This window comes from Rhineura floridana, chromosome 8 (genome assembly GCF_030035675.1).
Source record: "Rhineura floridana isolate rRhiFlo1 chromosome 8, rRhiFlo1.hap2, whole genome shotgun sequence".
Classification (NCBI taxonomy): Eukaryota; Metazoa; Chordata; class Lepidosauria; order Squamata; family Rhineuridae; genus Rhineura; species Rhineura floridana.
This window is the reverse complement of record NC_084487.1, coordinates 89,186,483-89,210,467: the sequence shown is the minus strand read 5'-3', so window position 1 is coordinate 89,210,467 and position 23,985 is coordinate 89,186,483. Positions and strand designations below refer to the sequence as shown.

General features: G+C 41.7%; 1 protein-coding gene across 1 annotated transcript in view; it reads right to left on the bottom strand.

Annotated features, from left to right (window-relative positions):
- The window catches only part of TES (testin LIM domain protein), a 31,459-nt gene extending 8,781 nt beyond the window's left edge, over window positions 1-22,678 (bottom strand). Inside the window, exons 1-4 of the mRNA XM_061640047.1 lie at window positions 22,210-22,678; window positions 7,881-7,966; window positions 2,562-2,814; window positions 663-998 (exon numbers count right to left, since the gene is read on the bottom strand). Of these exons, the coding sequence (XP_061496031.1) occupies window positions 663-998; window positions 2,562-2,814; window positions 7,881-7,966; window positions 22,210-22,236 (702 nt within the window). The 5' untranslated portion in view covers window positions 22,237-22,678. The remainder of the gene's footprint in view (window positions 1-662; window positions 999-2,561; window positions 2,815-7,880; window positions 7,967-22,209) is intronic.
- Window positions 22,679-23,985: the final 1,307 nt, after the last annotated feature.

The following is a 23,985-nucleotide window of genomic DNA, read 5'->3' as shown; positions in this document are numbered from 1 at the left end:
AACTTCCTAATGATAAGGGTTGTTTGACAGTGGAACTAGCTGCCTCAGGAAGCAGTGGGCCCTTCTGCACAGGAGGAATTCAGGTAGAGGTTGGAGGCGACCTGTCAGGGATGCTGTAGTTCCCACTGAACTGCCACATATATAGGTTTAAACTGGTTTGCTTACCCCAACACCATGTCTACTTTTCCATCTACTTGCAACCGCTGCCAAAATCATTGGGGAGGGGAGAAAAATTTGCCTGGGGGGCCAGGTTAGGCCCCAGGACTGAGGTTAGCAAGATGATGTCTGAATCCCCTTCCATCCAGGGATTTTTATGTTTCGAAGTATAATTAAATGACAGCTTTCATGCTTCCTTTTCCCAGGAGTTACCTCCAAGCCCCAGAATTGTCACATTTTAGAACACATTCAGTCATCATTAGTGGAGACCCTAGGAGCATTTTACTTTTGTCCTGTTAATTTTAGCCTGCAAACCAACAACGCTGTAACAGTCAATAGCTAAAAACTAACAATGCTGAATTAAAAGAAGCATGTAGAAAGGATGCTAAGATGAAATGCCAAGTTAAAAGAATAAAAAAATCATATGCTTTACTATCATTTATCAGCAGTTCTTCTCCTATTTGCAGCATGCACGCACACATACACATATATATATGCACACTTACATACTGGGATCCCTTCTGACCAGCCAGCTTGTCTTCCATAGCTCCTACCGTGGCCGAGGTGCCTCGCTCCCCATTAGCCGGGACATTCTTTTCACCAGCTTTCCCTTCCACTTCGCTTGGGAGCTTGACATCTCCTACTCCCAGTGCCTCGTTCTTGTATTTCTTCACAAACTGCTCCATCTGCTTCACCTCATTGGGAGTCAGCTCGTGGCATTTGGAAGGATCCTGATCGTGAGCAGGCAGCTGCTTTGCCAATTGCTTCTTTCTGTACTGAGCCCCTTCCGAACCAGCCACGGGCTGTTTTTCCTTTGGAAGCATCTGCATATAGTGTCTTGCCTAAAGAGCCAGGATTGCTAGAATTAGTTTATCAGATGCCCCTGGGATTCCAGCTTTCTAAACAAAAGGGACGGCAACCAAGGGGAGATTAGCAGCACTTAACAGGAGTTGTTACTCTTCAGCGGGAATGGATACCAAGATGTGGAGGGTGAAATTGGAAGGATGTAACTGGGACCAAGTCAGAGTGGGACAGAAGCTAATTACAGGCACGGATGCATTTAGATGTTTTACAACATAAAAACATGTCCATTGCAGTAACAGCTCTCACAATGTTTACCTAAAACTGAGTATTTTCAGATTCTTATAGTGTAAGAGGATTCAGGTTGACTAATTGCAACCTTTACTTTTTTACATAGAAAAAGCAGTGTGTGTGTGTGTGTGTGTGTGAGAGAGAGAGAGAGAGAGAGACAGAGAGAGAGAGAGAGAGAGAGAGAGAGAGATCTAAGGCTTTAGCCTGTTTAAATAATTTAAAACAAAATTAAAGATGGAAAGGTATACAATAATAAAAACTAAAAAAAATCTGCACACTGAAGTTTTTCTTGAAATCTATAAAAATCCTCTTATGATTACAAAGCTGCTCACAGATCTCCAGCCTCCTGCTTTAAATCACACAGTAAGACACTACATAAACTTGACTCAGGATTGAAACATTTTTAAAAAAATCCCAAAAAGGCTATCCAACTATCTCATCTAGATGAACCGTTAATAAACTGAAGGGAGCTTTTCTTTTGGATCACAACCCTACATTCGTTCTGACCATATACAGTAACAGAAATGTGCAAGCATGAGTGTTTTTCTTAAGCTTTTAAACAATGACATAAATTGTGCAGGTTCTCCAACGCTATGTCCCGTTTCTGGAAGTATTTTTAAAAGGGCTCAAATGGGAAGTCATAAATCATCATAAGTGGCAGTGAACGTCTCTAATGCAAAGTTTAATCCTAGCCATTAACACTACCTCTCCCCCGCCACCTATCTTGCTTCCGCAACCACCATTTGGCCTCTGTCCCCTAGTTTGGGTCATTTAGTACTTGGCTATTTTACAGCAATCAGAGACTTACAAGAGGAATTAGCCGCCAGACCCAATTCCTTCACATTTAATTTTTTTTCTGGAAATCATGGCTTATTGCAGGGAAGATGTATCTCTACTGCAGCCTTTCCCAACCAGTGTGCCTCCAGATGTTGTTGGACCACAACTGCCATTTTTCCTGACCATTGGCAATGCTGGCTGAGGCTGATGGGAGTTGTGGTCCAACAACATCTGAAGGCACACTGGTTGGGAAAGGCTGCTCTACTGGGTATCTGGACATAGCTGGACTACATCCCTGATCATTGGCCATGCTGCCTGGGGCTTGATGGGAGTTGGCATCCAACATCCTCTGGAGGACCACAAGTTTCCCACCCCGCTTTATAGCTACTGAGATCATAATTCTGTTTTCATTTTAAAGTTATTCTGTATCAAAATATGATCCCGATCTTTATGCTACACCCCATCCCACCTTCAATTTAAAGGATGCTTTCTTCTAGTTTTCATAAAGGCTCCAAGACCATATCAGGACAACTCACCAGGGTTTGATTCTGAACAGGAGGTGCCCACTCATACGTTACAGTATTGATGGACACATTCTTCTTGGCTGCCACAGGATTAGTTAATATCATTACATTGCGCTTGTACATAGGGATCCCATCTGATTTCAGCTTCGCAATAAGAGTTGTATATTTTGTATCCTCAAAGAGCTTCCCCACTTTACGGTCATCCTCATTACTAGTGGGAACATCATGCTCCTCCTGCCCACACTTGCAGTTTCGACAGATTTTCCTAGTGATTTAAGAGAGAAGCATCATTAGGTTGTATTTATACAAGTAAAGGAAAATATTCTTGTGGGCATCATTCAGGAGGGCATAACCATAGTTCTGTAATTGTAACACAAACAGAATGAATGTGTAGGCTCCCAGAGAGGAGATCACAGTTGCTTTGCTCCTCCTCTGGACATACCATGAGCTGTAAATCAAGAATAAACCTTGGTTACAGCTTGCAATTTACCTGGAACGAGACCAATCATGAGCCCAGTTTAGACGACATGCTAATCCAAACCATGGCTAATCTCTCACAAGCAGCAAGACCAAAGGAGGAGCAAAGAGGCCGCAATCTCTTCTCTGGGAACCCGACATGCTAATCCAAACCATGGCTAATCTCTCACAAGCAGCAAGACCAAAGGAGGAGCAAAGAGGCCGCAATCTCTTCTCTGGGAACCCATGTGTTCACGGTAAGTCAGGGTTTGCTTTAGTGTCACATGAGAACTGGCTCATTGCTTGTGCTTAGAAGTATATACCTCAACTCTCCTCTCCCTGCTGAAAATGGTAGTTAGCGAAGTCATACGATACATACTGCAGTGTCATTCTTTGCGTTTTTGTCCCAGAAAATGCTCCTTTTTCTCTATGGCAAAGGAGGGCAGCAGAGTCACTCTGTTGACATTTATACGAACAAGCAGTTTGACAGCATTTGGTTCTTCTCTGGCATGAATATATTCTCCTGTTGTCCCCTTACAAAAAGTCTTTCAGGGGTGAGCTTGGAGGTGAGGACAAGGACAAATTACATTAATATGCCACCTTCAGTGGCAGTTATATAATTTTTAGACTCTGAACTTATGTTCCCGTCCCATCCCACCTGCTGCTGCCTTTTACATGGCAATGTGCATTATTTCATTCACTGATGTATTTGGTAAGTCAGCTCTGCTGTGTTTAGGGACACTCCTGCTTATTTTTTGGGCCCCTGAAAATCTTCCTCAAACATCTGCCCTGTTGGCACCACTGCCTGTCTTTCCACCAACTTCCTCAAGGTGGCGCATGTAGCTCTCTTGCCCTCTCATATCAAGAAGGTCATATGCAAGAAGACTAGTTTTTATGTAGAAAAAATATGAATTCTTCAACTGGTATGTCAAATATGCTCAGTATAGCTTAAGAGACTTTCAAAAGCTGGCTTGATATTGTCACAGATGTTACACTCCCATCTAGTGGAAAAGAACATAATTGTACTGTAGACCCTTAAGGCTTAAAAGCCAGCATATTTATTTTGCAGACAAACTTTGCAGAGACTTTCATGCACATATATTCATTGGGTCATGTATATATATCAAAAATATTGCAGGGGGAAGAATTCTGGGCTAGGTCATCTCAAAGTTCCTGAAAAACTATCTTCAAACTTAGAAGCTAACAGAAAACTTCTAAAAACTTATATGCCACTTATTAAGATATTTACAGATTCATCTTGAATTAAAACAGTTGAGGTCAACCTGAGACTATCCCAACATCATCACCTTTTGGAGCTGGTGGTTCTAATAATCTGAAGGAGACTTTGTCTGCTGTTTTAAGGTGAAATATTGTTATGGGTGTTGATTAGTATACTCTAAAAAATTGTAGCTTGAAGTGCTATATGCTCTGTTTTAATTATAAGCCAGATAGGGGCATCTTGCATTAGGTGACACGTGCATTAAATAAATTATAACAATCCCCAGCCAGCATAGTCAATGGTCAGAGGTAACAGGGGGCATCCAGGTTGAAGTAAGCTAAATTATGTGATTCCTTTGAAACCAAAAGTATACCTTGATTTTTTTTAAAGATCTTAAAACTAGTTACATGAGAACAGTATCACATTCTTAGGTACAGCATACCAAGGGCCTGATTAGACATCTCTCTCACAGACTTTGCTGGAGAGAAAGTCTCAGGATCTTGGATCTCTTCCTTCCACTTGCAGAAGTTAAATATTGTAACTATTGGGTGAAACCACTCCATTGGGTGCATCTATACATAACACTCCCTAGACTTCCCAATGCTGTGTTTGAACTGAGAACGGTTGGTGGTATGTCAGAGCTAGGAGAGATCCCACAGTACATAGCTGGCACAATAACCCTGTTGTGTGCAGTGCCCTGAACCGAGGTAGTGCCAATTTGGTTACATACCATGCCCTTATTTTATTTTTAAGACATAGTATTAAAGGTGGGGCTGCCAAACAATTAAAGAAACCTAAGCAGATCATATGGGTTTTAGTCCATCAATTAATTGTTTACATTTGTATAAATAAAAAACGATAGCTGTGAAACAAAAAGTGTATTTTGACAATGATGGTGTGTGTGTGCATGTACACATGTGAGAGATAGCAGGCATCACTGCATGAGAGCACTTGCTCCCAAGAGAGAGAAAAGGAGGTATGATTCTGAAGATTGTGTTTACCATCTCCATTTTTTATAAAAATATAATGCACTTCCATTAAAAATCATTCTTATTTGGAGACAAACTGGTTGGTTGCCTGAGTTGGATGCAATGGCAAACTGGTTTGCCAAACCAGGAAGTGAGAGAAGGAACCAAAGCATGTAAGGTGAGGAGGGTGAGGGAAGAGGGAGCATGCGAGCCAGAGATTAACCCTGATAGGTAAAGCATGTGTGGAGAAAAAGCATGTGCCAGTCCCTCTCCCTCTCTTGCCCAATACCGAGAGTCCCTATTACAGAACACCCTTCCTGGAATGCAGCTCACGCACCTCACAGAGAAGAATTCTGTCTCTGCTTCACACTTCTTACCCAATCTACTTGGGTTGTTGGAAGTTGCAGAAATGTCATGTTTTCAACCTAGTGCCCTCCAGATGTTTTAAACTCCCATCAGCCCCAGACCGCTTAGCCAATGGTCAGGGATGCCAGGAGTTGTGGTCCAAAACATCTGGAGAGCATTAGGTTGGGGAAGCCTGTTTTCGCAGATACTTAAAAGTCCCTCTAGAACGCCATGGCCACATCTGACCAGTGATTCTCTGCCTTCCACTTCCTTGGGTCCAGAGGAATAGAAGATGGGGCTTCTCCTCTATGTTCTTTGTCACTTGTTTGTTGTTCTCCTTTCTGCCTTCTCAAAAAGCCATGGGTGAATACCTTTTCCTTTTCCGGAATGGCCAGGTGCTAATAAGTATTGGAGTCTCTTTAAGGATCTTCTAGTGCACGTTATTTAGAAAGTAAACAATTTTATTCCCTGTTTATGATTCTCCCTCACCCCCTTATCCTTAATCTTAATAAAGCTGATTAATTCATTGGAAGTTGGGATGCAACACCACAAGATCGTTGTTCTACGCTACACTCTTTGGAAAGGGAGACAAGGGGAGACCAGCTGCGATGCTTTGCATGTCAAAGGTCCCAGGTTCAATCCCCACCATCTCCAGGGAGGGCTTAGAGACTCTCCCTGTCTGAAATCCTGCAAAGCCGCCACTAGTCCATGTAGACAATACCAAGCTAGAATGACCAGTGTAAGGCAGCTTCCTATGTTCTGCAGGGCAGGTGTGTGTTTTTCTTTGCACTGTGGCTTAGCTGTTATGTTCCAGCATGGCCAGTATGTAAACTTCAAAATTATCTTGCAGAAACAGAAGACGAGGGGAAAGCTCAGAAAATAAAACATCCCTATAAAAAGTAACTATGGAGTACCAAGACATTTGGCTCTACTTAATTTCTATAGCAGTACTAAATACTAGTAACATTTCTACATCATATAGTCAAGGCTGAAATGTTATGTACTCTCATTTGCGAGTAAATCCAATGGAACTCAGTTAACTTCTAAGCAAGCGTACATAACTTATGTTGCTTAAACTCATAGTTTGTAAACTCATTAGGGAAACCTGTGGCATGAGACCAAAGGCCCATCTAGTCCAGTATTCTGTTCTCATGGTAGCCTATGAAAACCCACAAGCAGGACATGAGCACAATGGAAAAAATGGACTGCCTTCAAGTCGATCCCGATGTATGGCGACCCTATGAACAGGGTTTTCATGGTAAGTGGTATTCAGAGGGAGTTTACCATTGCCTCCCTCTGAGGCTGAGAGGCAGCGACTGGTCCAAGGTCACGAGCACAATAGCAGTGAATTATATAGTGCATGAATGAATGAATGAATGGTTTATTGCAGTCATAGACCAGCATCAATATAAACATCATTAACATCATTAAAAAGAGCAAAATTTTCAATAAAACAGCACGGGATACTTAAAATCTCATTAAAATCAGATCTACATCATCAAATTATCAATTAACTTAAGAGAGTTCTTCTGCAATGGATTGCGGCAGAGCAGAAGCTAGCTATCTTGGTCGAAATCTGGGGGGATTGATCAGATAAAAGAAAATCAACATAGAAAGCCTCATTTCTGCCAGGAATGTTTTGTAGTATTGGGGTAATTAGGTGGGATCTAAAGTCACGACAGAATAGGCACTGCAATAGCACATGTTCGACTGATTCTACTGCCCCGTCACCACAGGGACAGACCAACTCATCGTAGGGGATTTTTTAAAATCTGCCCTCTGAAAGAGCTGAGGGTAGGATGTTAAACCTGGCCAGTGTGAAAGCTTTTCTGAATTTAGGGATAGTCAAAGTTGCTAGATAATTAGCGGGTACAAATGGCCTTGCATTAATCCTGAATTTTGTAGCCAGGGTCAAATGGGCTTGAAAGTCAATATCAAGGATTCGTTAGAGAATATGTTCTTTTGCTTTTACATAACCCAGATGACGGATCATGGGAGTGGAGAATCCTAAATTTAGTAGTTTGGCATTAATCGACTTTTTCCATTTAGACTGGAAAAGTATATAGTGCATAACTCATGTTTGTTTTTCTGATCAGAATCAGTGCCTGCAAGAGTTGTACCTTCTGACTTGAACTTCCATTTTAACTTCATGAACATCAGGAAGGTATGCATGAACTGAAGGGGCCTTCTCAACCTTCTCACATTATTAGGTTGTTCCTAATTTTGTCTGGATGTGTGCTGTAGTTTAGTGTTATGGCTGAACGTGACCCACGTTATGCTGTTATGCTTAATGTTTGTATGCAATATAAACACTTCATTAAATCAGGAAACAGCTCTTCTTACCTCCAGAAATGTAGCTCAAATCCTTCACATTTGTCTTTGCATTTCAAGCATGGGGCTCCAGATCCTTCTTCATGTCCTAAGCCCATCTAAAAACAACAACAAAGAATAGAGTTCTGAAAATATTTTCCAAAGCGCATAGTAATTTTTTTATAGTAGTAAAAAGTGGCAAACTTCCAAAATCTATGTAAATTATAAAGATCACTTTAAATCACTTCACCAAGATAAATCACACTAAGTTGCTGTATGCAAGCTTTACACCTTTTCCTGACTCTGTACTTTCTGAATAATAGCTGGCCCTTTAACACATTCAACATCTTAGTACTGATAGCGATGTTAGGAGACTGCAATAAGAAATATACGATTGGACTGTACCATGTCATACTGGCAATCAAGTGTAGCGCTGTAAGTATAGCTTCCACTCTGTAATGAGAACACATGCAGCCACTTCAGAGATAGGCTGCGTTTTTGATTCAAAATAACAGCAGCAGTGATGGGGGGGAAGCAGGAGCCACGATTCAAAGATGTGAGTTACACACAGGTAAAGCTCCTCATGTGCAGAAAAACTCTGGTAGCCATTCACATTCCCAAGTAGGGAACTTGCCATTTTCTTTGAAAGCTACTTGTGTATTTAAAGTGAGATTACAATTGCAGAAATTGGCCCCATTCATAGTATATTGGTGGTGGTGAGAGAATCTAGCTTTTGCTCCATTTAAATTCAGATGGACTGCCTTCACCTCCTTCTCACTCTTGTTGCGGATGAGAGTCGATGGTACTATACGGCTACCTTCCCCTACCTGGTGTGCTCCAGATTTTGCTGGACTACAATTTACATCATCCCTGAGGTTAGTTACAATGCTAATTTAGGCATAATTGTGTTCAATGGCCTATGGGTCTTATTTCCCAGTAAGTATTTAGGATTACAAATGCATTGTTAAAAAAAATCTGAAAAGAGAGTTTCTGTCTTCACAATGGCCTCCACACAATCAGTGTGAAGAAGGTCTGAGAAAGGGTACCTGTGAGCACCACTGCTATTTTCTGTAGAATCTGCTTACAGCCTACAGTTGGGGAAAAAACAAGCCACCCTCATTTTACCTCTATCATTGCTGAGAGAAAACTGGAAATGTGATGGGGAAAATACCAAGAAATCCAAATTTGTTTCCCCAGCAGTAGTATAGTGGCAAATTCAGAAGTGCAGGGTCCCTTCATGATAGTCATGCCACACCCCATCACAGCCATGCCCCCTTTTCCTCTTCCCCCTTGCTCTCCCTGTTGTCTCGCAAGTCCACACTCCATTACAACAGAAGTGAAAGGAGGCTGCGTGTTACCTACTGAGAAGAGTCTTCTCAGCAGCTGACTCACCTCTGTTCACTCTGTTTGGCTCCAGTCAGCTTGAAAGGACAAGGACTCCTCTCAGTGCTTAACACACTTCCTTTTCATGCTGATTGGCTCACATATAGGGACCTCGCGAGACCCTGCTCCCAAAAAAGTAACAGGTCTACGACCACAGACAACTGCACCCCTGTCCCCAGTGCTCATGACTGAGATCATATGGAAAGATATTACAAATTTGCTCACATCTGCAGGTAACAATTTCTGAAGGAAATCATAGACAACCTATCTTTAAGTGACAACGTAGCCACTGTTTCATAATTTATTCACCAGGCAATATCCAACATCTCACCCAAGCAGACTTCCACTATCACAATGGGATTTCACTGTCCTCTCCTCCTCCCTGCATCCCCCTAAATCTGCCCCACAGCACCCCCCCTCCCCATGCACACAAAGGACTACAGGAAGGGGAAGTCCTGTCGAGCCAGCTAAAGTCTGTTCTGCAAGTGGGCTGCCACTGCTGAATGTCACTGAAGACTTTTAGAATTTCTTTTTGTAATGACTGAAGCCTTCCAGAATCCAGATAATATTGCCTTGTTGGGGAGATGGGGGAGGAGGAAAGGAATGATTAGCTCCTGTAGTAAGTATCATTTATATATGTTTCCTTACAAAACTAGATAACTGCCAATTATGCTACATACAATTTTAAATGATAAACACAAAATGCAGTATATACCTAAACCCTAAAGGTTTTATGCCACAGCCAACAGTATTGCTTTGCCTGAATGTTTTAGGTTACCATACTGATTTCATTATTTTATAACTGGCCAGAAGTATAGAACTAGAAAAGGTCAGGGAAAAGCAGACCCCAGACAACATAGTTAGTTTAATACCATGGTGTTTCAGCATGGCAACAATTCTTTTGAATCTATGTAAGAGAGCCCAAACGTCATATATAAATTCTACTTTTATATATTAAGCTTCTACAGATTTTTGAAAAGAAATTAGTTATTTCTAACACTCTACAATATTGAAGGGGCATCTGTGACCCTCTAGTTCAGATGTGGGGAACCTTTCGAGCCTCCAGATGTTGCTGAACTCCCATCATCCCTGGCCAATGGCCAGGCTTGCAGAGGCTGATGGGAGTTGTAGTTCAGCAACATCTGGAGGGCAAAGGTTCCCAACACCTGCTCCAGTTGTTACTGGACTCTTAACTTCCATATGCTCCAGCCAGCACGGCCAATACTCAGGGTAGATGGGAACTGTACTCCAAAAACAAAAGTTCACTGAGTTTCTATGGAGTCCACAAAATATGCCTCAGGGGAATTCCTGATTTTCATTTATGCAGCCAGCTCCACATTGTGGGACCAGTAGCACTGTTGTTCCTTTTCCAAAAAGTTTTTTTGGATTTTGTTTTCAGGATTGAATGCGAGCACATGCTTGAGTGTCTTGTTCTCATACACAAACTTAATAATTTTAAACGTCCACAAGAAGCTTATGCTCTACAAAAGTGCTTCAGTGGGCAGATTTGTTGAACAGAAAAGAAATGGCCAGTTTTTGCGGAAAGGAGCAACAGGCTACATACCTGTGCTAGCTGTTCATGAGCAAGTCCCACTGAAGTCAGTCAGTGGATTTTACTCCTGGCTAACTAATGATAGCACTGTACTCTTCGTGCCTTTAAACAGGCATCAAGATAAATAGATTACAGACATCAGAGCACTATTTTATCCGTAATCATCATTACCGGTTACCCAAAAGCATGTGTTGCAATTGCTAAAATTCTTTACACTAGACCTGTGTGGAATTCTGACTGAAAGCCAAGCTCGCCTTCCAATATACCCAAAACTGCAAGAGATAGGATTACGTCTTTCTTTTCTTTTTTTGTTAAAGAGGATGGAATCAATTTCTCCATAAATGGAATCATGGAAGAAAGTAAGATACATAGGTCATTTGAAATATTGCCAGAAGAGGTTTCTGGATGTCAGTTGCTAAAAATTCTTTAAAAACATCTGGCATTTCAAATACGCCCAGTTTGATTTCAAGGCAGTCTGCGAATGAAAAGCATTACAAGTATACTGATTGAAGTCATCTGTTTCATGACTAAAATATTACTTCAGAGCAAAGTGTTATAAATGGTTGCAGGCCAGCCTAATGTTTGAAAAAGAAATCTTGCTTTAATCAACTTGGAATGTGTCTGGGGACTCAGAGCTGGCTTTCTTTTATATTAAAGTGCATTGACCAAAGCTCAGCTTCCTTGCTGCTGCCACTCAAATGTCTGGGGAATTACAAGTGATGAATGTCATCTCTTTCTCTCTCAATATACCAGATCTATAATATAATGAAGATCTGCAATATCATAGAATTTATTCATAAGTTGCATATTCTTACTGGAGGCTAGAATTTGCAGAGTGGAGGAGGGACACATAATTATCTTCTCTCACCTAGTATAATTGCGGCCAACATACTGAACGTAGCCACAAAGACAAAAATAGTCATGTGTCCCACTGCAAAACAATGTGACAGCACCATAATATGGCTTTGCATTCCGAGTAAGCTTCTGAGCACATTTAAGTGTAGCCAGAATGGTACCTGCAATGCAAATATGCTTCAAGACCCTCTCAGACACAAAAGTAGAAATAGACAATAATAATAATAATAATAATAATAATAATAATAATAATTTAATTTGTGGGTCGCCTATCTGGCCAATGGCCACTCTAGGCGACATACAATTTAACAACAATACATTACATCATAATAAAATACATCATAAAATACAATATAACAATAAAACAATAAAACAGTTCCAGTACAGAGTAGTAGGCTATTGGTCGTAAAAATTTAACCCTCCCCGTAAGTCCCAAAGGCCTGTCTGAAGAGCCAGGTCTTCAAAGCTTGGCGGAATACATTCAGGGAAGGGGCATGTCGAAGGTCATACGGGAGGGAGTTCCAGAGAGTGGGGGCCGCCACTGAAAATGCCCTCTCTCTTGTCCCCGCCAACCTAGCTGTTTTAGTTGGCGGGATTGAGAGAAGGTCCTGCGTGGCTGATCTTGTTGGGCGGCATGGTTGGTGGCGCTGGAGGTGCTCCATAAGATAAACTGGGCCGAGACCGTATAGGGATTTAAAGGTTAATACCAACACCTTGAATTGGGCCCGGAAAATAACTGGGAGCCAGTGTAGGTCGAACAACACTGGGGTGATGTGTTCCCGGCGGCGACAGTTTGTAAGTAGTCGAGCCGCAGCATTTTGTATAAGTTGTAATTTCCGGACCGTTTTCAAGGGTAACCCCACGTACAGCACATTACAGTAATCCAACCGAGAGGTGACCAGGGCATGTACCACCAGTGGGAGCTGATGAGCAGGAAGGTAGGGCTGCAGTCTACGAATGAGGTGTAATTGATACCAAGCTGCCCGGCTCACTGCCGAAATCTGAGCCTCCATGGACAGCTTGGAATCAAGAACAACCCCAAGGCTGCGGACCTGGTCATTCAGGGGCAATTTCACCCCGTCGAACACCAGGTCAACATCTCCCAGCCTTCCCTTGTCTCCCACGAGTAGCACCTCAGTCTTATCAGGATTCAACTTCAGCCTGTTCCTTCCCATCCATCCACTCACGGATTCCAGGCACTTGGACATGGTCTCCACAGCAGACTCTGGTGAAGATTTAAACGAGAGATAGAGCTGAGTGTCATTCGCATATTGGTGACACTGCAGCCCAAATCTCCTGATGATTGTCCCCAGCGGCTTCATATAGATATTAAATAGCATGGGAGAGAGGATAGAGCCCTGTGGCACACCACAATTGAGAGGCCAAGGGTCTGAAACCTCCTCCCCCAATGCTACCTGTTGATGCCTGTCGGAAAGAAAGGAATGGAACCACCGTAGTACAGTGCCTCCTATTCCCGATTCCTCCAGGCGATGTAAAAGGATACTGTGGTCGACAAGCAGCTGCCCACAATTCCACTCATCAGGTCACCAGAGGCAAGTGTCACCGACCCGCAGAGAACTTCCAGTAGAATCTGGGGCCGTATCTTGAGCATTTGGGATGGAGAAAAATCAAGGCAAAGTCCTACAATGACACAGCTCACTCAAAGGCTTCCAAATAGAAGCAGTTGGTTAAGTCTTTGTTCTTTTCAGATTATATACACATATAAACTTCTCTTTTCAATGTCATGCCAAATGTGAAGACGTTGGAAGGCAGCAGAGTTGATGGGATGCGAGGGACACAGCAGGCATGGTCCCCCTCCATTTAGTTTTTAACGGAAGTGACTTTCTGAAAATAATTTAGATATTCTGACATTTAAGTCGATAACAGAATCGGTGGCTATTACGCTCAGATTTGTGTGTAAGTGAGCCTCAATGTGAACAGCAATTTGTCTTAACCATATCCTTCTAACATTTATCACTTGACCATACGCTAATCTGGATGTGTTAACATGAGCAACGTAGCCTAGGTGAGGGGAACAGAGGTTGACATGGCAACAATCTTTTGTTAAGCACAGCTGCTCTGATCCAATGCTTTGCGAGTGCTCAGATGTGCACATGAAGCTCTTGCGCTAGTGGGGCTTCCCATTGACTTTAGTTGCAGAACCAGGTCTGCACATGCAATAGTGATACATGCAAGGATTCCATGTGCAGATCTGACCTCTCATATGAACTGGTACACTATATGGTTACGAGTAGGAGCTATGAACTGGGAAAGCCCTGGTTCAGATTTGAACTGAGCAGTGGGTCTCAGGCAAACCACCACCTCTAAGCTTCAGCACTCATCTGTAAAATGAGGATTACAGTACGGATCTGTTTTACAGTGTTCTACGGATTAATGAGAGAATGTATATAAAACCTTGATAGCTGTGTTACATTATATATTGCAATGAAGCATGGTACTGATATAAGTATAGCAACCAAAGGCTTCTGAGGAAGCTTAGCAGTCATGGAATAAGAGGAGAGGTCCTCTTGTGGATAAGGAATTGGTTAAGAAGCAGAAAGCAGAGAGTAGGAATAAACGGACAGTTCTCCCAATGGAGGGCTGTAGAAAGTGGAGTCCCTCAAGGATCGGTATTGGGACCTGTACTTTTCAACTTGTTCATTAATGACCTTGAATTAGGAGTGAGCAGTGAAGTGGCCAAGTTTGCTGACGACACTAAATTGTTCAGGGTTGTTAAAACAAAAAGGGATTGCGAAGAGCTCCAAAAAGACCTCTCCAAACTGAGTGAATGGGCGGAAAAATGGCAAATGCAATTCAATATAAACAAGTGTAAAATTATGCATATTGGAGCAAAAAATCTTAATTTCACATATACGCTCATGGGGTCTGAACTGGCGGTGACCGACCAGGAGAGAGACCTCGGGGTTGTAGTGGACAGCACGATGAAAATGTCGACCCAGTGTGCGGCAGCTGTGAAAAAGGCAAATTCCATGCTAGCGATAATTAGGAAAGGTATTGAAAATAAAACAGTCGATATCATAATGCCGTTGTATAAATCTATGGTGCGGCCGCATTTGGAATACTGTGTACAGTTCTGGTCGCCTCATCTCAAAAAGGATATTATAGAGTTGGAAAAGGTTGAGAAGAGGGCAACCAGAATGATCAAGGGGATGGAGCGACTCCCTTACGAGGAAAGGTTGCAGCATTTGGGGCTTTTTAGTTTAGAGAAAAGGCGGGTCAGAGGAGACATGATAGAAGTGTATAAAATTATGCATGGCATTGAGAAAGTGGATAGAGAAAAGTTCTTCTCCCTCTCTCATAATACTAGAACTCGTGGACATTCAAAGAAGCTGAATGTTGGAAGATTCAGGACAGACAAAAGGAAGTACTTCTTTACTCAGCACATAGTTAAACTATGGAATTTGCTCCCACAAGATGCAGTAATGGCCACCAGCTTGGATGGCTTTAAAAGAAGATTAGACAAATTCATGGAGGACAGGGCTATCAATGGCTACTAGCCGTGATGGCTGTGCTGTGCCACCCTAGTCAGAGGCAGCATGCTTCTGAAAACCAGTTGCTGGAAGCCTCAGGAGGGGAGAGTGTTCTTGCACTCGGGTCCTGCTTGCGGACTTCCCCCAGGCACCTGGTTGGCCACTGTGAGAACAGGATGCTGGACTAGATGGGCCACAGGCCTGATCCAGCAGGCTCTTCTTATGTTCTTAACATTTCTAATGGACAAAGATCATGGTTTGTATGCTGAAGGTATAGTTTCTCTCAAACTTTTTATTTAATGTTATTGCTTTACATCTTGATGGTGTCACTTTATTGTCAGAAAGACTCTTCTCCCACAACTGCCATCATACAGAGAGCTCACATAGTTGGCTAGGCCTGCTTCAAGAGAATTCCTAAGAATACAAAGAAACTCCAGTCTATCTTGCCAACTGGCAATTTTGGCAATTACAAAGTATAATTAATTTTACCAGTATAAAATTACCTGAACAGTACAGAATTTTGAAAATGGTTATAAAGAACAGAAGTTTTCTATTTGGTCCCATTTTTAATCTATCTGTTGAATTGGGAAGCTGAATACAACATTGGATTTACTGAAACAGTGACTGGACTTCAATTTTCACTCTGAGCTGGTTTCCAAGGCAGCAGCCACAAAACCAACAAGAATTAATAAATGCACTGCAAGAAATGCCAAGTGGCACTTTTCAGTAAACAGATAGAGTACAAACTTTTACTTCTGCATGTTAAGTATTACTTGCACCACAGAGGTTTTAATAGGTTGCTTCTTTAGCCTTCCTTTTTTCATTTTATAGTTCAGACCCCACCCCCCTGAATTTACCTACACTCAAAAATCCCTTTTATAAAAGGCAGACACCTACCACTCCTATTTAAAGAGTAGCCATCTGGATGGGAATGTTCCCTGTTATTTTCCAAAAAGACACAAATTTTGTGGAATAAGTGCCTATGCTTCAGTGCCAGCCTCTCCTTTCCTGTGGCAAACTATGAGATCAGAGCATACAAATGCGATGCAAGGTGGTGACCTACTGACACATTTTATGGAGTTCACCAATGTCACAGACAGGGCAAAAGTGAATTCTAACTTAGAACAAAGGTTTAACTAATAGAGGTTCAATAAAGCACCAACTGTATAGCTCTTTGCATCTCCATGGTGAAGTTAATGGGAAACACAGACACCGGGAAAAATTACAACCTCTGTCAAATACATATATAGTCCATTATACTCAGAGTATTGTTTCAGCACATCAGCTTTTAAAATATAAAAAACAGATAAACTCAAGTAGCGGATATAAAGTTTTCTATGTGGGAGAGATATACTGGGCAGAAGGTTGCCTGCTGCCACAGAGATTATTTTCATATTTGGTCACCCCATTGCTGGCTCTTCTCTTTTAATGTTCATCATAATCGTTGCTATAAAGTAGCACACTATTATTGGAGACAAACACATCAGAATAATTCAGAGAGAAACTAATTTTCTTTCTCTTGAAAGAGTATTAAAGACATCCCTAGCACATTAATGCACTCAGTGAGTTAGATGGAAAGGCTGTATTTGTAATTACTCAAACTCTAACGTTTGAGACACTGAGCTTTGGGTAATAGAATTATAAACAATTTATTCTGGGTAGACTCAAGCTTATTGTTGAAAATCAATAACTCTTCTTTTCAGGTCACGAAATCTCACACATGGATAGCTTTCTACTTCATCCCATTTTTCCACATAGCCAAAATAAATATCTTGGCATTTGTCTTCACTGTATTATGCATGTATAAATAAAAAGACAACTCAAGAGATCCATATTATCTAGGGGCTCTTTTCCAGCCTTTCTGATTCGGATTAACCCTTAAACATACGGAGTCATTCAAGTAAATTAGGCTGTCGTCCTGGAAGTAGCCATGTTGCTGGACTCCCAAAACTCATCAGCCACAGCCAGCAAGGCCAATGGTCTATAACTCCCATCATCCCTGACCAACGACATCTGGAGGGCACCAGGTTGGCTACCCATCTTCTTAACCATTCAATTTTAATATTAATATGCAGGTTTTCCAGAGGCACTTAACAACATTGGCACGTAAGATCTGAGTCGTTTCTCCCAACAGAGTAGTACTCTTTCAAGAGAAAGATTCTCTCTGAATTAATCTGATGTGTTTGTACCCGATTAATAAAGTGTGCCACTTTATAGCAAAGATCATGATGAATATTAAAAGAGAAGAGCCAGTAAGGGGGTGACCAAACATGAAAATAACTAATAACTTTTATTATTAATTTGTATATTTCAGGCAGTTCAGAAAAATTAATCTAGGAAACACATGAAGGGAGATAATTAAAGTTGATTGACTATATATACCAATTGGTCACCCTACCATTGATCCTTCTCAATTCCAATTCAACACCACAATCTCCAACAAATGTTTGAAAAACAATAGGGAATTATATTCTCCCACATACATACAATGTCACATTTGAAAATGCACATGATCTATAAGGCAATTGTGAACTGCAGTTTTAAAAAGAAGAAAACGTACATTCTCAACAAGTTTATAGAATTAATTGGTCGGAATTAAGGTAAAGTTTGTCCCAGCCAAAATCAAGTTATGAAATTTATGAACAGAGCCACACAAATGGTTTTCAAAGCTGATACAGGAAATGGGGGGGTAGGCAGAAACAGATGCATGCTTTTCAGATGTACTTTTCCACAGGTCTTCTGATTTCACACAAGATCAGGTGACAAGAACAAGGCCTCAAGCCTGAGATTTATGTACACCATTGCATCAGGAAGCCCGAAATCACAGAGCATCAAAGCTCTCTGTTGGGCTACAGTTAATGGAGTCAGTTTTCACTAGGACAGAACTACCAAAGCGTATCACTGAGATCAAAGGAGATGCACAGATTTGCCTTTTAGGATGTGCTCGCATACTAAGACAGGAGTAGATTCTTCTATCTTATATTAAATTTCTTGAAATTTAGAAAGGAAAAAGAAGGTTGGTTCTAATTAATGAAGAAGAGTTTTCTGCCTATACCTACACACACTGTTCTGTTTTTTGGCCTTGCAGATTCTTAGATTTTAATGTAATTTTTACTTCTACCACATTGTTTATGCCCATCACTGGCATATATTTATCCTTTCTGGATTTTATGTTCTTCTGAAACACAATCTCTCAAATCTTTCATAAACATTTATTTCCACTTTTTTTCTAAACAAAGAGATTGTAGATGGCTGCATAAGAGAGTAAAGGCATCATTCACAAGTTTCTATTCATGGCCAAGGCCTCCCCCACAACCTGTTTTTCATCGTAACAGGTATTCTTGCATATAACATACTCCAATAGGCAAGTCTGACGATATCCACTTGAGACCATTTTTAAGGATCTCAACAGATTTGTTTAAAACTTTAAATGATAGATGTGTGGTCTTTTATAATTTTCTATTATCCTGAGATCTAACTGAAATGAAAGAAACAGCTGCATTTCCTAGAAGACTTTAAAAAATCAGCATTAACTTAAACTGGATAATACATTAACTTCTTCTGCCTAATGTTTGCTAGTTGCAACTTCACAAAAGAGCAAGCATACATCTTCATCAACAGACCCAACTTTCCGTGCAAAACATCCTGAGGAAATATAAGATGATGGAAATAACTATGTTGCTAAACCATCACTTTCAGCAGACACTTTACATTGTCCTTAACAGTGGCCTTTTTGATAACAATTTTATATTCCCTTACGAAGTATGAAATGGAAATAGCCTGCCTTCAAGTAGATCCCAACTTATGGCTACCCTATGAATAGGGTTTTCATGGTAAGCGGTATTCAGAGGGGGTTTACCATTGCCTCCCTCAGAGGATAGTCCTCCCCAGATGGCTAGGGCCTGCTCAGCTTGCCACAGCTGCACAAGCCAGCCCCTTCTTTGTCTGCAACTGCCAGCTGGGGGGCAACTGGGCTCCTTGGGACTATGCAGCTTGCCCACGGCTGCACAGGTGGCAGGGCACGTAACCCCTGAGCCACTCACTGTGGGGGTGATCTTTAGCTGGCCCTTTACACCCAGGAGACACAAACGGGGATTTGAACTCACAGACTCTGGACTCCCAGTCAGGCTCTCCTCCCCACTGTGCTATACCAGCTCTACCTTGTTTGTTGCTTACGAAGTATAACATCAACAAAAAAGCAATATATAATAGAAGCTGAACTTAATATAAGCTTCAGCAAGTTTCCTGGGACTCACTTTCACTTGTGTGCCACTGTCATTTTAGACATCTTACACATACTAAAGGAAAAGCTGTACCATCTGAAAAACTAACAAGGAGAAGTTTTTCTGTCTTCTTGAAGACAGACATGGGCATAAAGTTGAAGCCATTAACTATACACCTTCTCTGATGCTGTTTCCAGTGAATATACTCCCCTCTTCACTAAAAAGCACAATTTGAGATAAGGTCTGCGTATTTCCTTTTTGTGCAAAATTACCATCAGAAGCAGATCCATACAAGAAATTCTGGCCAACCAGAATATTAAGCAATCTCCTCTTTCTTTCGCTTACCAAGATTGCTTCTGCAGCTTCAACTATTTATACTGAAGGTTCAGGAATGCATTGATTGGTGCATATGGGTTGGAAAGGTATGTGATAGAAGCATTGCATTTGTACACCAGTAACACAAGTTCAAGATCCCACTGGGCCTGCAACTCATTTGATAAGTCTTGGACAAGCTGGCATGTCATAATCTGGCCTTCTTTGGTGCTACCAGATCCAGACCTTGGGGCCTCTGGGTCAGCCTTCCCTAGTCTGGTGCCTTCCAGACGCTCTGGAATGCAACTCTCATCAGCCCCAGACAGCATGGCCAATGGGATGATGGGAGTTGTGGTCCAAAACATCTGGAGGGCAAAGGATGCTCTAGGACAACAGAAGGGACCTTTTGCTAAAAGCTGTTCACTCAGGTCCCCTTCTTTCTCATCTGCTTACCCTTTCCAAAGAAACAGGAGAGAAAGATGTGCAAATAGACTATTAGTGTGCAGTAATGCACACTAGTGTTCACTCTATTCATCTGCTTTCAGTGGTGTGAGCTACAACTTAGTTTAGCTACAACAGGTGAATGGAAGAACTGTTTGAGCACCAGGCCATGAACCAATGCTGTTGCACTGCCCTGGAGTAATTTAAGGCTCATAGGATTGTGGTATATTTGAGCAGTAGGCAGACTTCACCATATAGTCTACTTTCTTTTTTTAATAAAATGATAATCTGTATAGTTTATCAGTAGGTTTTTAAACTTATATACCAGAGAGTGTATGCTCAGGGTGCATAACAGTTAAGGTAGAACTAAGCAGTCAAGCAATCCAGAGTATGCTCCTTTGCAGAAAAAAGTTTGTTGCTGGATTAGATCATATTGCCACTTATTGTATTTATTATTATTACATTTACATCTTACCTTTCCTCCAAGCAGCTCAAGGTAGCATACAAACGCTATCCTCCTCCCTCCCAATTTTATCATCACAACAACCCTGTGAAGTAGGTTAGGCTAAGAGACAGTGACTGGCTTCATGGCTGAGCAGGGATTTGAACCCTGGTCTCCCAAGTCTCAGTCCAACATCCTAACCACTACACCACACTGGCTCTCCTTGGTGGTCCTCTAAATGCTGGTTAGTGGTGTACCAGTCTGGACTGTGTAGCTCAGTGAGATCAGTGTTCAGCCAATAGAATAAAACAATAACAATGATGTAAGAAGTCAAAAAGCTGAGGAGTTGCACTGCTTTTAAATAAGCAGCATCACAGAACTGGATTGTTCATATGTGCTGCCCCTCCCAAGGTAGAACCCACCCCAGCAAGCAATCATAGATAAATTCCTGTCATTAAGACTTTGTGCATAACTAGAGCAGAAACGTGTCCATTTCCCCACCTTGTACCTTATTTTGGCACCAATGCAGATCAAATATAAGAACTTGTAATTAGCTTGCTTCAGTTCAGCACACCATGTTCAAGCTTTAGAGAAGGCCAGCTCAACAGCAAGCAAGTTTTTTAACCCTTCCCCCCCCAAATCTGAGTGACAGAAACAAAACATTTCATTCCAAACAGCTCAGATGCTGTACACCTTCAGGCTGCAATCCTGACCTTACAAAATAAAAAGAATAATGGTGTAGAAGTAAAAAATCTTAATAATTGCACTGGGTTTAATGCAGTATTATTTATTTATTATTTGATTTATATTCCGCCCTTCCTCCCAGCAGGAGCCCAGGGTGGCAATAGCACCACAGAACTAGAATAAATCTAGAAGAGGTCAACCAGTTGGCATGTATGGTTCTGCACACATCAATGCAGAATCCATCACAACAAGCACAGGTTAATTCTAGTCAGTAATACTTTGTACATGCCTAGAGGGAAAAAAATCTCTGTTTTTGGAGTTTGGGATTAGGAAGACTAATGGAGAAATTAGGGTGTGTTGAAGTGGGGTAGAATCACTTGGGAGGTTCTGCTGAGGACATTTTATTTCGTTGTTCTGACTTAACTGGGCTCCTGCTGGTAGGAAGGGTGGGATATAAACCAAATAATAAATAAATAACTGATTATATCTTTGGTTTCATTTTCTGCATATGTATTTTAATTCTTGTATACAACTTTGGAGGTATTCAGGCAAAAAAAAGTCCTATCTATATATGAAAACGTTTACATACTTACATGGGAGTTATGCCCCATTAAACACAGGCTTACTTACCAAGTAAACATACATAGGGCTGCAATGTCAAAATATAACCACAGCCTCAACTCACTGGGGACCGATGCCTCTAAAAACCAAGTCATTACCAAATAGGTACTCCAATAATACTAATGACTCTGCAATAGCGTCCTGCTCCCCTTCAGTATTAAGAAGGGCCATCCTATTATCTAACGATGAACTTGTAACGGAGAGAATGTGTGTGGAAAAAACAGGCTTGGGATCTGCCAAAACGAGGAGGAGAACAATGGCAGCAACTAGAGTGGCAGGGGCGTTGGTCACCGCAGACAGGTAACTTTCTGACCAATCCCCTCCCCACCCACAGTTAAGGTACTCGCTCTTTCCTTACCTTCTTGATTTTGCTTTCCAAATCCATACTGGATCCCCACCATGCACACGCACACGCGATCCGGGGAGGAACGTAAAACCAGAGAACAATTTTCTTTCTTTTTCTCTTCCTCCTTCTCCTCCACCCCTACTGACAGTCGGGTGTGGTTAGAAAGGAAATGAGCATAGGGAGGTTTACTTTGCTTGCTTGCTAGCTGAGCGATCACCCCCTCGCATCTCCAGCTGCAACAGAGTCGAGTCAAACTTCCGCTCTCCTGCGGCAGCGGGGAAAGAAACAAAGGAAGTCCTGCAGCCAATCGGGGCTCCGCAGCTTGCGGGTCTGAGAGCCAATCGCAACGCTCTCCGAATATCTTTGCTCAGCGAGCTCGCGCCGCGGGCAGCAGTTAAGCGGTGGTGGCGGGCGACCTTCTGCCCAGTAAATAAGGGCCGGCTACCACGCTGACTCGCAGTCATCCAGCGCAACTTGCCCATGTGCAGAGCTAAGGCGGCGCCTCGACGTAAAGCGGGACTTTTGGGCAGGGCTTCTGAGTCATTCAATGAATGAAGCGTCTGATAAGGTCATGGCAAAAGTATTTGCTGACGTAGCCGCCCAGCACGGGCAATTGATTCTGGCGCAAGCCTTTCTTTATCTCCTGGGGTCGCAAAAAAGAGCAGTTTATTACAATGATGAGCTGGTGGCTGATAAGATAATCCCCTTTTCAAAAAATGCTCCTGCACTTTTAGTGATTTACAGCCTCTGGGAAATGAGTTTTTTGCACACTTTTTAAAAAAATCTTCATTCTGTTATATATTCGGTTTACTTTACTTCTTGCTTCAAGCGAGCCCCATGAGTTTTATGCCCGCCCGCCCGAAACTCAGTGGTGGAGCACAGAGTATAATAAGTAAATGTAAATTAAACATTAACTGAGTCTTTTTGTTAGCAACATCCTAGATTACATCTTCAAATTTCATTTTCTCCCTCAGCTCATTCTCAACTGAGAGTAGTGGAAGTGAAGATAGTCATTTCTGTCCGGTGATTGACCCGAGACAGTTCTTTATACATTTCAACTTTGAAGAAGAGTGCTTCCCTTCACTGCATGTTCCAAAAGTGACAAGATATATTTGGAAAGCTGGTTACCCGCTTGTTCCTTATTTGTGCAATGATCATTTTGACCACAGGTTCCTACCTGCATACATACTTGAAAACAAAAGAAATCCATCTGTGAACATGTTCAAGATCAGATGGATAGGTGTCTATAAATGCTGTTGCTCTAGAAACCACTTCATTGGACATAGACCTATCCACAAGAAAACTTACCATTTCATTCTGTGTGGTGTATGCTGCTAGCCATCTGCCCATCTCAATGGTAAGTTTATCCATTATAGGATAGGACTGTGTGCAGAGTTTGTCACTGGCACTCAACCCCGAGTCAATATTATCCATGCCAACTTCATTAAAAAAGTTTTTCAGTGATTTGTGTTGTGTAGTCTCCTTGTAGTTGGGTTGTGTGAGTTCTTTTGCCATGGCTTCAAACACAAGTGTATCGCAGGTATAACCAAAGTGTGATAAAAGGCCATCGTACAAATTCATTCGAGTGCACAACTCACTGCTAGCCTCTGTAGAGCTTTATTTACAATATTAGCCTTTTGGAGAATGTCATTCCAAATGACACACATTCGCACTGTCTCAGACTGATGAAGCTTCTGTTTTCTTTTTAATGCATACTTTTTATAAAGTTTTTTTCCCTTAACAATACAAACAGTAAGAACATTAAAAGGACAAAAAAATCAGCAAAGG